This window comes from Ananas comosus, unplaced genomic scaffold (assembly GCF_001540865.1).
Source record: "Ananas comosus cultivar F153 unplaced genomic scaffold, ASM154086v1, whole genome shotgun sequence".
Taxonomy (NCBI): Eukaryota; Viridiplantae; Streptophyta; class Magnoliopsida; order Poales; family Bromeliaceae; genus Ananas; species Ananas comosus.
This window is the reverse complement of record NW_017891527.1, coordinates 3,572-16,650: the sequence shown is the minus strand read 5'-3', so window position 1 is coordinate 16,650 and position 13,079 is coordinate 3,572. Positions and strand designations below refer to the sequence as shown.

Sequence of the window (13,079 nt, the reverse complement as noted above, 5' to 3'; positions counted from 1 at the left end):
AATTATACAGTGCATGTATACTTGACCAGGTGCAATTGATGTATATTTTGTACTAATTAATATTAGAAAATTCTCTATCCATTTAATAAGTAATTTTTGGGAAGAGAATTTTTGGGGAGAGTGTGAGTCCATTATCTTGAGGATGTTAGAAGTGTGGAAGGAGTTGAATGTGAAGTCAAAATCAAGAATCTAACTTTTCAATTTGGCATGCGCATACTTACAAAAATCATTGAAAAAAGTTGGTGATAAGGACAAAAATGTAGCTACATATTTCCCCCCCATAAAGGCAATTATGAAAAAGCAGCAGCAAATAGTCGCTTCTCATGTAGAAAAAGAGGTGTCACCATTCTAGATTTCTAGCTTCACATTGAAAATGCTAAAATATTAAGAAAAAACTTTAAATATCATTCATATGATTTCTCTCTTTTTTACTTTAATACTCTATGGTTTAAAATATATTAATTGAGTATCTTGTGGTTTCGCACTTTTTCACTTTAATACCTCATAGTTTAAAGTGTATCAATTTAGTATCTTGTGGTTTCATTTTTCTCTTTTAATTCGTTGGCTACTCTATTAATATTTCATTAAATTATATGCAAAAAACTTTTGATACTCTACCTAGGTTTATCGAATATTTACTTTAGTACACTTTAGTTTTAACTTTGTTACTGATTTTTTTTTCCTCCGTTAATATTTCGTTAAATTATATACCAAAAAAATTTCATATACACTATCTAAGTTTATCGAATATTCATTTTAATACCCTTTAATTTTAACTTTGTCACTGATTTAACGAAAAGAATTAGTGAAATGGATAATAAAAAAAGAAAAATAAAACTACATGATACTAAAGTGAGAAAATGCGAACTCATAGGGACTAACTTGGTACACTTTAAACTACAGAATACTAAAGTAAAAAAGTGTGAAACCACAAAACGGTATTTGAAGTTTACCCTAATATTAATGACTGTCCCTAGTAGTACTATTTCATGAGTACACAAAAAAATCCCCTTTTTAATAGAAGAATTTTATAAATCATACTTAAGTCCTTCTCCAAATTATTATTTTTTTTAAAAAAAAAGGCCAACTTTTTGAATTTATCAGAATCCTATATAAGGAGCTTCCCATAGTAATTTTTGCTCATTTGCACATTCTGATGAGAAATAATTCGGTACTTTTTTAAAAAAAAAATAAAATAGATCTTAACCGTTGATTAATAGAGGGTAAAAATGTAACTTTAATACTTAGCAGGTAAAAGGATTATTTTATTCAAGGTTAGTTTGGTAATTAAATAATACAATATTTAAAGAAACTTTTAATTGAGGTTCTAAATTTATGCATTAATTAGTACTAATTTAGAAAATTAATTGATTAACCAAATTTATGAAATTATTAGGCATTAATTTAGGAATCTACTTTAAATGTTTTAGTATTTCTCAAATTATGCATTAATTTAAATTATAGAAATTTAAGAAATTGTTTTATTTCTAAATACGATGAATTTAAATTTTAAAAATTAAATACTTAAAATTTAAAAGTGAAATTTAAATTAGAGGAATTTCATATTACTATTTAAAAACTAAATTTCTACCAAGATTTAAAATACAGTTTATTCGCACCAGTTTAAAACGTAATGCATAAAAAACTTAGAGAGTAAGATTTCTACAACTAGATTTCTCTAGAGGAATTTCATATTACTATTTAAATTTTAAATTCAATGATTTAAAAACTAGATTGAACCGATTGATTTGACTGATCAGACTTTGACCTATTCTATCAAGAATCTGATTTTAACCTATTGAACCGAATAACATTAAGAACAATTTGGAACCGGTAAAGATAATAAATATTTTAAACAGAATAATAATTTAACTGTTAGAGCTAATAAATATTTTAAATATAATTTTAAACATATAAATTAAAAAGATTAGAATTATTGGTGAGAAAAAAAATAGTTAGGAATTTGAATTCGAATCTGACTAACAATCACAAAACTTATTTCCGAACTCGACGGATTTCAAAAATCCATATCCAAATTCAAAACTGACCAATTTTTCGAAACCCAAAACCAAACCTAAACCAGAAGACTAGAATTCAAACAATTATTTCTGTTTACCATATTTCAAAGTATTTATATGAAACTTAAATTTTTAAAATATAAATTTGAATATAATATTAAATTTTAAATTTAAAAGTGAAATTTAAATTAGAGGAATTTCATATTACTATTTAAAGTTTAAATTCAATGATCATATTGTCAAATCATTTGAAATTTTTCTTATATGAAATGCCAAATTATGAAAGGAAAGATAGAGAGAGCAAAAGGAAACAAAGAAAAAATAAAAATTTTGAAAATATAATAGATGTAGAATGACTAAATTGCTCATGTATTAAAAGACAAAAATATTCTTTTTTGAGGTACCTGGTAACCGGTACCTCTCCCAAAGTGACCTGCTATTGCAGGTCACAATTTAAAAAAACTAAATCTGAGTCGTTGAATACGCGTGAATGAACGGTAACAAAAAAAAAAAAAAGTATAGAAGCATTACTCTATTATGATAATATTATAAAAGAAAAAAAATGAAATGGATGCTTAGATTAGATTCTTGAAATTTGCAGTAGGGCTGCACAAAGTGCGAACTCCAGTAATTCTCATGTTTAAATCTCTCGTAGAGTACATATACTGTTGGGAATCCGGTACTCGTCCTGGTACCGGATCTCGTGAATCCGCAACCCGCTCCGATACCGACTGCTGTGGATCCGGTATCGATTGTTGGGCTTCCGCAACGGAAACGTCAAATCGGATTTTTACTATAAACCCGTCTCCTCAGCAAAAGCTGATACAATCATAAAAGAGAGAAAAAATCAAAACAGAAAATATGCGGGTAAAATAAGATTCATTAAATAAGAGAAGATTACACCTGACTCCTCTTTTGCACAGAGTAGCTACAACCTGAGCCCTCTTTCTTGAATCTCTCATATCCTTCTCTCGTCTTTTATAATTCTACAAAGAAGACAATCATCCACGCGCACCCGTGCACTAGGTGCACTCAACACATGGGATAACTCTCTCTCTCTCTTTTTCTCTCTCTCGGGTACGCACCACACAAGCTCCTGCCGTACACCCTCACAGCTGCTCCAAATTAATTTACCCAATGCATTATATTAATTTACCCAATGCATTATGTATAATGCTCCAACTAGAATGTACCCAATTCTAGTATATTTAGAATTTCTATTGCAATTAATATCTAAATCTATCTTAATTAATCTCTAGTATATTTAAATATTAATCATAATCTAGTTAGATTTATCCTTTAATTAATATTTAAATTTTAATTTATCTTCAACAGATTTAAATATTAATTATTATCAAAATAGGGTTCAATTACAAATCTAACCAAGTCCTAACATATACTCCCCTTCCATTAAAGAAATTATGCATCGATCCATTTCCATCCAATGTGGATGTGGTAATTAATGTCCCTCAAATACCACATCATGTAATTATAATCTTCGTTTCCGACGATATTTCGATGGTAAATGCCAAATCAAAGAGCTCACATTGATCGATTAATAGATTATATTAGTTCTTATCATTTGATAGAAGCGGTTGTTTTTTGTCCTCCCACTTGTCCAATCTTTTCATGGCTTCTTGCACCTGCAGAATCAAATTTGTGAAATATATCAATTTAATGCGAAAGAGAAGAAGATAAAATTCTTTTCTATACCTTTTTTTCTTGTATTACAAAACTAAACAACTAGGTCTTATTGTTTCTTTTTTGCTTAGTTTTATTAATTAATTCAACAGTTTTGTGTAAGAAAATAATTAATTCAATTAAAAGTTCCCAAAATTATATCACAATTAAGCACTTAATATATATAGAATGATATAGTACATGAATAAAATAGAGATTGTTAGTCAAATTGTTGGATCAGCTTAAGTAATCATTGTCGAACACGATTGTCAAATTTTTGCAATAAATATATTTTAAATAATTCGTCGCGACGTGACATGTCTCACCAATTAAGATTTGGTGAACTAATGTTTTCAAAAGTGTTTGGTAACTTTGATAAAACATATGTGGTCATGCTTTCGTAATTAGCTTGAGATAAGCTAAAAGATGAAGTGAAGTATCAAATAAAGAGAACAAACTTTATTGGACAATCACAAAATGAACTATTAACCCACCAAATATTACTGTGTACCCATTATGCATGAAAAAGTAAGGGAACTAGAATTTACCTCTTTGTTCCAATCAGTTCGGAACGTGACCCACAGCAGGATAAGGGTTTGCATGAATGTACCTCCTATCATTCCTCCCCATATTCCCTATACCAAAAAAAAAAAAGAAAAAAAGCGATTTAGTCGATGAATTTACCTAACTCAGAATAGTGATCCTTGATTTATTTTCATGATCAATATTTTGCTCTCTATGGCATTAGTGATATTAAATTTATAGGGGAGGATGGTAAAAAAAACCATAATTTTTCATGAAACCATCAAGTTATTAGATCATGACTCACATGTTTAACTGAAAATAATGTGTGTGTGTGTGTGTGTATGAGGAATTGATCAAATTGTGCAGTAATGGCCGTTGTATAGTACTACTTCATCAAGTTATTCAATTCTTAAAAAGTTTTGCATATAAATATATCAATATTAGTAGTGCAAATATATATAAACATGTGAGTGCAATTTTTGTAAATTAACTAGTTACCTTTGCACCCAAGTTAAATTTGAAACCCAGGAGAACTCCAAGGGGCACCCCAAAAATGTAATAGCATCCAACATTAACATATGCTACAAATTGTTGCCATCCACACCCAACAGCCACACCTACACAATAATTTATAAGAATCAAATTAATTAAACAGTGAAAGAAAAAAATACTCACTCTTAAGGCTATATCTAGGAAATGTGGGAACTTTTAAATTTTATGAAGAAATTTTATTTTGGCCTAGGTTTTTTTGTTGCTAAGCATGTTTAACTTTTCAATTGCGATACACATTCTAGTAGTGGGAACAAACAAGCTAAAAGTTTGTCGACGAGTGCTTTACAGATGATCAGGAGGATTAACATATCGGAGAAAGCTAGGTTTCCTCACCAGATAAGACGGGTTGGATTCCGTTGAGGATGAGGGTGACTGCGAGCAACGGGCAAAGGTCGGAGACGGCGCGGGCCACCGTCTCGCCCTCGGTGAATATATAGCTTATGTAGTCGCGGAGGCAGAGGATCACAATTGCTAGTATCACCGATATTATAGACGATAGCACCGTCACCACCAACACTGAGAATGCCGCGGATTTAGGGTTTCCGGCGCCAAGTTCGTTGCTCACTCTCACACTATTCAAAAGTTTCATCAAAGTTCATGATAATGAGTTCATCCTAATCAAGGGTACAATAAAAACACACTAATAACAAATTAAAAGCAAATAAAGGCTATAATAGTGAGAGAACAGGAACCTTGCAGCAGCATTAAACCCGACCGAGATCATGAACACCCAACCGGATAACGTCATGCTGCAATAGAAAAAAAAAAAAAAAAAACATTAATATTAGCAATATATATTACATGGAAAAAAAAATCTTTCCTTACATTAACAAAAACACATTTTCATTTTATCCGAAACAAAATACCAAACTTAAAAGAGCCAATTGAGTAGTAGAGCATTCACTCCCCTATTCTATGCCAGTGAAAACATAAGGAGACCCCTATCAACTATATGTCATCTAAGAAAGAGAGTTATCCAACTATTATTTTTTAAGTTACTGTTCTTTTAATTTCAATTGTTTTGATCAAACTGATTTTTCTTAATTATGTAGTTAATTGCTCTGTAGACTATCGACCATTATACCAATAGTTAACAAACTTGGTATTTTCAAGAGCTAGTGTAACATTTGTAAAATTGGAAATAATTCTATATATAAAACAAAACAAGATTAAAATTCTAAATCTAGCTATAGTATTTTCGGTGATAGATGGGCCCAAAAGCTAAGAAAGTTACATGTGCTAAAATTAAAGTAGTTCTAAAATAGATAACTTTTCAGAAAACAGAACGCTATAGTCGGCAAAAGAAGCACTCAAAATAGTTATAATTTGTAGAATTGCTATCAATTTTATGATATTTTTTCTTAACTAGATCAAAAATAAATAAATAAATAAAAAGAAAGAGATGCAGTTGAGGATCTTGAAATGTCAATTAAGGTGGTCCTTGCACAAATCTTACTAAATTAAATGATAAATTTGTACATTCCAAATGTAGACGCGTCACTACTTAAAATAGTATAGGATTCATATCCCTCAACATGTTTCCCTCAGTAGTCGATATCAACATTTACTTCTTACACGGAAATGGTAATTGAGATGCTACTTGAACAGCTGTGATTCATAAATAGTGTACGTACAGTGAATTAATTTGTCGCAGTGATCGATCGTCCTTAGAGCAAGTGGCAAAGGGCTTGATGGTTGGTACCCGAGACCAAAGTTCGAATCCTAGTTGATTTTACATATCTAGATAAGTTTATTTCTAAATGAAATAAAACGAAGCGGGTAGCGTGCTATCTATCGATCTCTCAAAATAAAAAATAAAAAAAAATTGTCGCAGTGCGTGTAGGTAAGAATCGTGGGCTTATAGATTAGCCACCAACTCGTGAGCACACAGATACTAACTGCCACTGGTTTATTGGTTAGTATTTGGATGTCCTCTTTTAGGTCAGAGATTTGATCCTGTACATTTAGGTAGCGTTTGGTTCGGGAACAAGGGGGGAATAAGCTCTTGTTCCCCCCTTTGTTCCCAAACGGTATGTTTGGTTCTAGGGAACAGTAGTTCCCGAGAATCTGGAACAAAATGGTATAAAACTGGAACTGCTGTTCCACCTGTTTTCTGGAACAAGCTTGTTCCTTGATGAGAACAAGGTTAATTAAAATCTAAATTTAATTTTAATGACAGTAAATTATTAATTAATCTAATTAATATATTTAAATCATTATTTATTGCTTTAATAATTAAATAATTAATTAATTTATTATTTATAAATAATTATTAATAATTAGATAATTATTATTATTAATTTATTATATATAATTAATTATTAATAATTTAATAATATACATGATTATTTATTAATATTCATTAATAATTATTATTCTAATTATAATCGATATTATTTATTAATATTATTTATAATTAATTATTAATAATAATAATAATGAATTATTATTTATTAATGCATTATTCATAATTAATAATTATTATTCTTAATCAATTAGATAATGATATATTATTAATTTAAATTATTTAATAATTAATATAATGAATTAAATAGTTTTAAAATAATATTATTTATTAAAATTATTAATAATTGATTATTCTTAAATATTTAGAATAATCGATATTATTATTCATGTTATTATTTATAAATGATTATAATTAATTTTATTTATAATAAATATAGATATTAATATTATAATAATTAGATAATCATATTATTATTAATTTATATTTATAATTAATTAATAAAATAATTAATAATTACTATTATTATTAATAATTAATAATATAAATAATAATAAATTTATTATTAATTATTAATATTAAATTAGATGACTCAATATATTAATTTATTATTTATAATAATTATAAAAATTATTATTATTATTTATGAATTAATATTAATAATAATTTTTTATTTATTTTAAGTAATATTTGAATGTTAACTAATTGCATAATATAATTTAATTTCAAATTAAACTCTATCCTCTTAGTTCGCAATTCTAGAACCATCCAAAACACATTTATCTTATTCCTAGAACAACTTCATTTTCATCCAAACGCAAATTGGGTCTACGTTCCTGGCTTAAATCTGAACTTGTATCTATCTGCTGAACTAAGCATTCTTACTTATATACCTCGAAACCAAACCAGCCTTAGAGCCCGTTGATTAGGTACAAGATGAGATATAAAAGTTTATAACCTCCATCTTGTACCCAAACACAATTGGACTAAGGGAAACATAGTTCTCAATACCCAGATTTCCAAGCTTTCTGCCACTGCACTGGGTAGAGAGAGAGATGTTTGCTTTTAAAATAAATTAATTTTTAGAATTTAAAAATTTGTAATTTTAAAATTAAAATATTCTAATTGTAAATTCATTTAAAAGTTTAAAATTTAATTTATATATATATAAATTTTAGTTTTAATTTTGATATTTAATATTCAATTTAAAATTTTTAATTTTGAATATTTTAATTTTAAATTTTAATTTCAAATTTTAAATTTTCAATTTAAAATTATAAGTTTAAATTTTAAAAATTTAAATTCAAATATAATTAAAGGGGTAATATTATTATTTTCTATTTATAATCATTAACTATTCTTCTTATTCCATCTTATCTATTCAAACGCTATTTTTCTTATTTTCGGAAACAATCAAATTTTCATCCAAATGCAAAATTGGTCTAGTTTTCGCTTATACCTAAACTTGTACCTATTCCTGGTATAAACTAGTTCTTATTTATATCCGAATCAATGAAACCTTATATTTCAAAAACAAGACCTGATCCTCCGACTTTTCGATAGTAGATAATATATGCACTTAGGGGATTTTTTGCAGTAGAAACCTACAAACAAGATGGATAAGAAGCACTTAAGTTAGAGCCGCGGTCTTTAAAACAACCTCCAAATTGCATTGATACTTATCAGACCGGTCCAATCTGGATAAGTTAAGAAATTATTTTTAACAGTTAGAACCGATGGTTCAACAATCAAATCAGTGAACTAGTTTGATTTTAATCAAATCAGTCGGATATTTTTGATAAGTCATATTAAAATCCAACGATTTAAAATCAACTGAGTTAGATTTTATTTTCTCTTAGTACATATTTATTACTATATATAAAACTAGAACCCTTAATGAATCCTATGTGAGAAGCTGACACGTGGCTTTCTATATACTTGCCACGTGTCAAACTCAAATATGGATATTTGGTTACGAATTATTTAAAATTATTGCTTCCGAAATCAATAATCTAACAGTCAAACTCAAATTTTGGTTGCGAAATACACAATAATCTGTTGCGAATTATTTTTTCGCAGTGGAAATAATCTGTTGCAAACTCAAATTTCGTATTGGCAGATAATTAATTATTTAAAATTATTGGTTGCGAAATAAGCAATGATCTGTTGCGAATTATTTGAAATGGTTAGTTGCGAAAAAAATGGTCAAACTCAAATTTCGTATTGGCAGATAATTGATTATTTAAAATTATTGCTTCCGAAATCAATAATCTAACGGTCAAACTCAAATTTCGTATTGGCAGATAACAGTCAAACTCAAATTTCGTATTGGCAGATAATTAATTATTTAAAATTATTGGTTGCGAAATAAGCAATAATCTGTTGCGAATTATTTGAAATGGTTAGTTGCGAAAAAAATGGTCAAACTCAAATTTCGTATTACCAAATAATTAATTATTTAAAATTATTGGTTGCGAAATACGCAATAATCTGTTGCGAATTATTTGAAATGATTGGTTGCGAAAAAATCGGTATAGATGACCAAAGTAAAAACGAAATGATTGGCGGTTGCTTTGAAATTATTCTTTGCGAAAGAATTTATAAGTAGTATAGATATAATTTTTACTTCGTAATTTTTTTTTCTCTACTGTCATTCGTAATTTTGTTTTCTCTACTGTCACTCCTGTAATTTTCTTAGTTCTTAAATGTTGATGCTTTAAAATAGAACATATATTTTTTTATTTTATTATTTAAATATGATGTATTAATTTTTTTATTGGATGTCTTATTTTTCTCAGGATATGGCACTTGGGTATGATTCAATACGTGACATCACTTCTCTTGGAGACAAATGGAAGATCAAAGTTAGAGTGATTTGTCTGTATACTATGCCTGAATTTCATCGCCCAGAGATGGTGAATAATTTAAAGTTAGTTCTTTCTGATCAAAATGTAAGATACGATTTCATTTTCAAATTTAACATACATTTGCTTTATTTTTTTTTTTATAGAGTTAGTTCTTTCTGATCAAAATGTAAGATACGATTTCATTTTCAAATTTAACATACATTTGCTTTATTTTTTTTTTTATAGAGTTAGTTCTTTCTGATCAAAATGTAAGATACGATTTCATTTTCAAATTTAACATACATTTGCTTTTTTTTTTTTTTTATAGAGTTAGTTCTTTCTGATCAAAATGTAAGATACGATTTCATTTTCAAATTTAACATACATTTGCTTTATTTTTTTTTTTATAGAGTTAGTTCTTTCTGATCAAAATGTAAGATACGATTTCATTTTCAAATTTAACATACATTTGCTTTTTTTTTTTTTTTATAGAGTTAGTTCTTTCTGATCAAAATGTAAGATACGATTTCATTTTCAAATTTAACATACATTTGCTTTATTTTTTTTTTTATAGAGTTAGTTCTTTCTGATCAAAATGTAAGATACGATTTCATTTTCAAATTTAACATACATTTGCTTTTTTTTTTTTTTAAAAGATACTACATAATTTGTTTATTTTCTATTTTAGGGAGATAGAATACGTGCAACGATAAGAAAAATATTTCTGAATAAATTTAAAGGCCTTTTTACGGAAGGAAAAGTTTATGTGATCAATCAGTTTGGAGTGGAGCAGAGCAGCGGCTCCTACAGGACCACTAATCATCCTTACAAAATCAATTTTCAATATTTTACGGTTGTACATGAGATGAAAAATGTTTTGACCGTATCAAAGTATGGATTTATATTTACCCCTTTTGATGAAATACTTGGTAATGTCGCTGATGACAAATATTTAGTAGGTAAGAGTTATTACATGCATCAAATATTTAATTTTTAAAATTTAATTTTTAATATGTGTATCTATTATATTGATTCTTATATTTTATTATTATATTATCTCAGATGTTATTGGGAAGCTTTCTAGAATTAGTAGAATGGAAGAAAACTGCAAGGACGGTAAAGAAACAAAAAAGATTACGATACTACTTGAGGACGACAAGTATGTGTTTATAATTATAGATATATCTTTTGAATGTTTATATATTTTTTTTCAGTTAGCTGCTGATCTATACTACTTATAAAAACGTTAGTTTTGAATTTTTTCCTCTTTCCCAAAATACCGGTCCCTATTAATATAATATCTTCCGCATATATAATATTTAATCATATTTTTTTAAAACAAAATATATAAAAGTTATCCGTGCTTTTACCTACTAATATTTAAAATATTGGATATTTTATTTAAAACATTATAAAATATATTAACATATATAATATTTAATCATATTTTTTAAAAGCAGAATATATAAAAGTTATCTCAAATTTAAAATATTAGATATTTTATTTAAATTATTATAAAATATATTAATTCTTAGTCAATAAATCTAATTGACTGACAAATACAAAATATCTGTAATTTTTTTTTATCTAAATTGCCTTCAAATAGTACGTATCAAATTTCACTTTTTATATGCATGTCATATCTTCTAATAACCGTCGCCTACATAATATCATATTTTATCACAAATAATATTCGCATATCGAAAGAATTGGCGGTGTGGATATTACGCGTGAGAAGAAAAATATTTATCTTTATTTGGGAATAAATTATTACTTAGTTAATTATTTAAAATGATTGGTTGAAAATTTCTGGACATAATAAAAATATTAGTAAAAAAGAATAGAGGCATTTTTGGAAAGAGGAAAAAATTTAAAGCTCACATCACTCCTGTAATTTTCTTCGCTCTTAAATATTGATGCTTTAAAATAGAATATATTATTTTTCTACTGTCACTTCTGTAATTTTCATTTCGTAATTTTTTTTCATTCTGTCACTCATGTAACTTTTCATCTTCATACAACTTTTCATCTTCATGCAACAAAGTTTTTTTTCTTTATATTTTCTTGAAAACCAATATCTATATATTTTTGAATCTTAAAAGCGACAGTAGGAACATAATATATGTGTGCTTACTCTAATTTGTCTCAAATATGAAAGTTTAGTTGATCTCATTATATGCTTAAATATTAATGTCATTTGTAATTTTTCATATCAATTTTAGTTATCATTTTATTTCGTACNTTCTTAAATGTTGATGCTTTAAAATAGAACATATATTTTTTTATTTTATTATTTAAATATGATGTATTAATTTTTTTATTGGATGTCTTATTTTTTTCAGGATATGGCACTTGGGTATGATTCAATACTTGACATCACTCCTCTTGGAGACAAATGGAAGATCAAAGTTAGAGTGATTTGTCTGTATACTACGCCTGAATTTCATCGCCTAGAGATGGTGAATAGTTTAGAGTTAGTTTTTCTGATCAAAATATAAGATACGATTTCATTTTTAAATTTAACATACATTTGCTTTAATTTTTTTTTTATAGAGTTAGTTCTTTCTGATCAAAATGTAAGATACGATTTCATTTTCAAATTTAACATACATTTGCTTTATTTTTTTTTTATAGAGTTAGTTCTTTCTGATCAAAATGTAAGATACGATTTCATTTTCAAATTTAACATACATTTGATTTTCAAATTTAACATACATTTGCTTTATTTTTTTTTTAAAAGATACTACATAATTTGTTTATTTTCTATTTTAGGGAGATAGAATACATGCAACGATAAGAAAAGCTTTTCTAAATAAATTTAAAGGCCTTTTTACGAAAAAAAAAAGTTTATGTGATCAACCAGTTTGGAGTGGGGCAGAGCGGCGGCTCCTACAGGACCACTAATCATCTTTACAAAATCAATTTTCAATATTCTATGGTTGTACGTGAGATAGAAATTTGAACGTGTCTAAGTATGGATTTATATTTACCCATTTTGATGAAATACTTTGTAATGTCGCTGATGACAAATATTTAGTAGGTAAGAATTATTACATGCATCAAATATTTAATTTTTAAAATTTAATTTTTAATATGTGTATCTATTATATTGATTCTTATATTTTATTATTATATTATCTCAGATGTCATTGGGAAGCTTTCTGGAATTAGTAGAATGGAAGAAAACTGCAAGGACGGTAAAGAAACAAAAAA

At 27.1% G+C, this 13,079-nt stretch overlaps 1 protein-coding gene across 1 annotated transcript in view; it reads right to left on the bottom strand.

Moving 5' to 3' along the window:
• Positions 1 to 3,323: 3,323 nt before the first annotated feature.
• LOC109704979 (protein DETOXIFICATION 40-like) overlaps positions 3,324 to 13,079 on the bottom strand; it is a 12,840-nt gene continuing 3,084 nt past the window's right edge. Inside the window, exons 2-6 of the mRNA XM_020225741.1 lie at positions 5,468 to 5,524; positions 5,109 to 5,347; positions 4,722 to 4,840; positions 4,247 to 4,333; positions 3,324 to 3,661 (exon numbers count right to left, since the gene is read on the bottom strand). Of these exons, the coding sequence (XP_020081330.1) occupies positions 3,587 to 3,661; positions 4,247 to 4,333; positions 4,722 to 4,840; positions 5,109 to 5,347; positions 5,468 to 5,524 (577 nt within the window). The 3' untranslated portion in view covers positions 3,324 to 3,586. The remainder of the gene's footprint in view (positions 3,662 to 4,246; positions 4,334 to 4,721; positions 4,841 to 5,108; positions 5,348 to 5,467; positions 5,525 to 13,079) is intronic.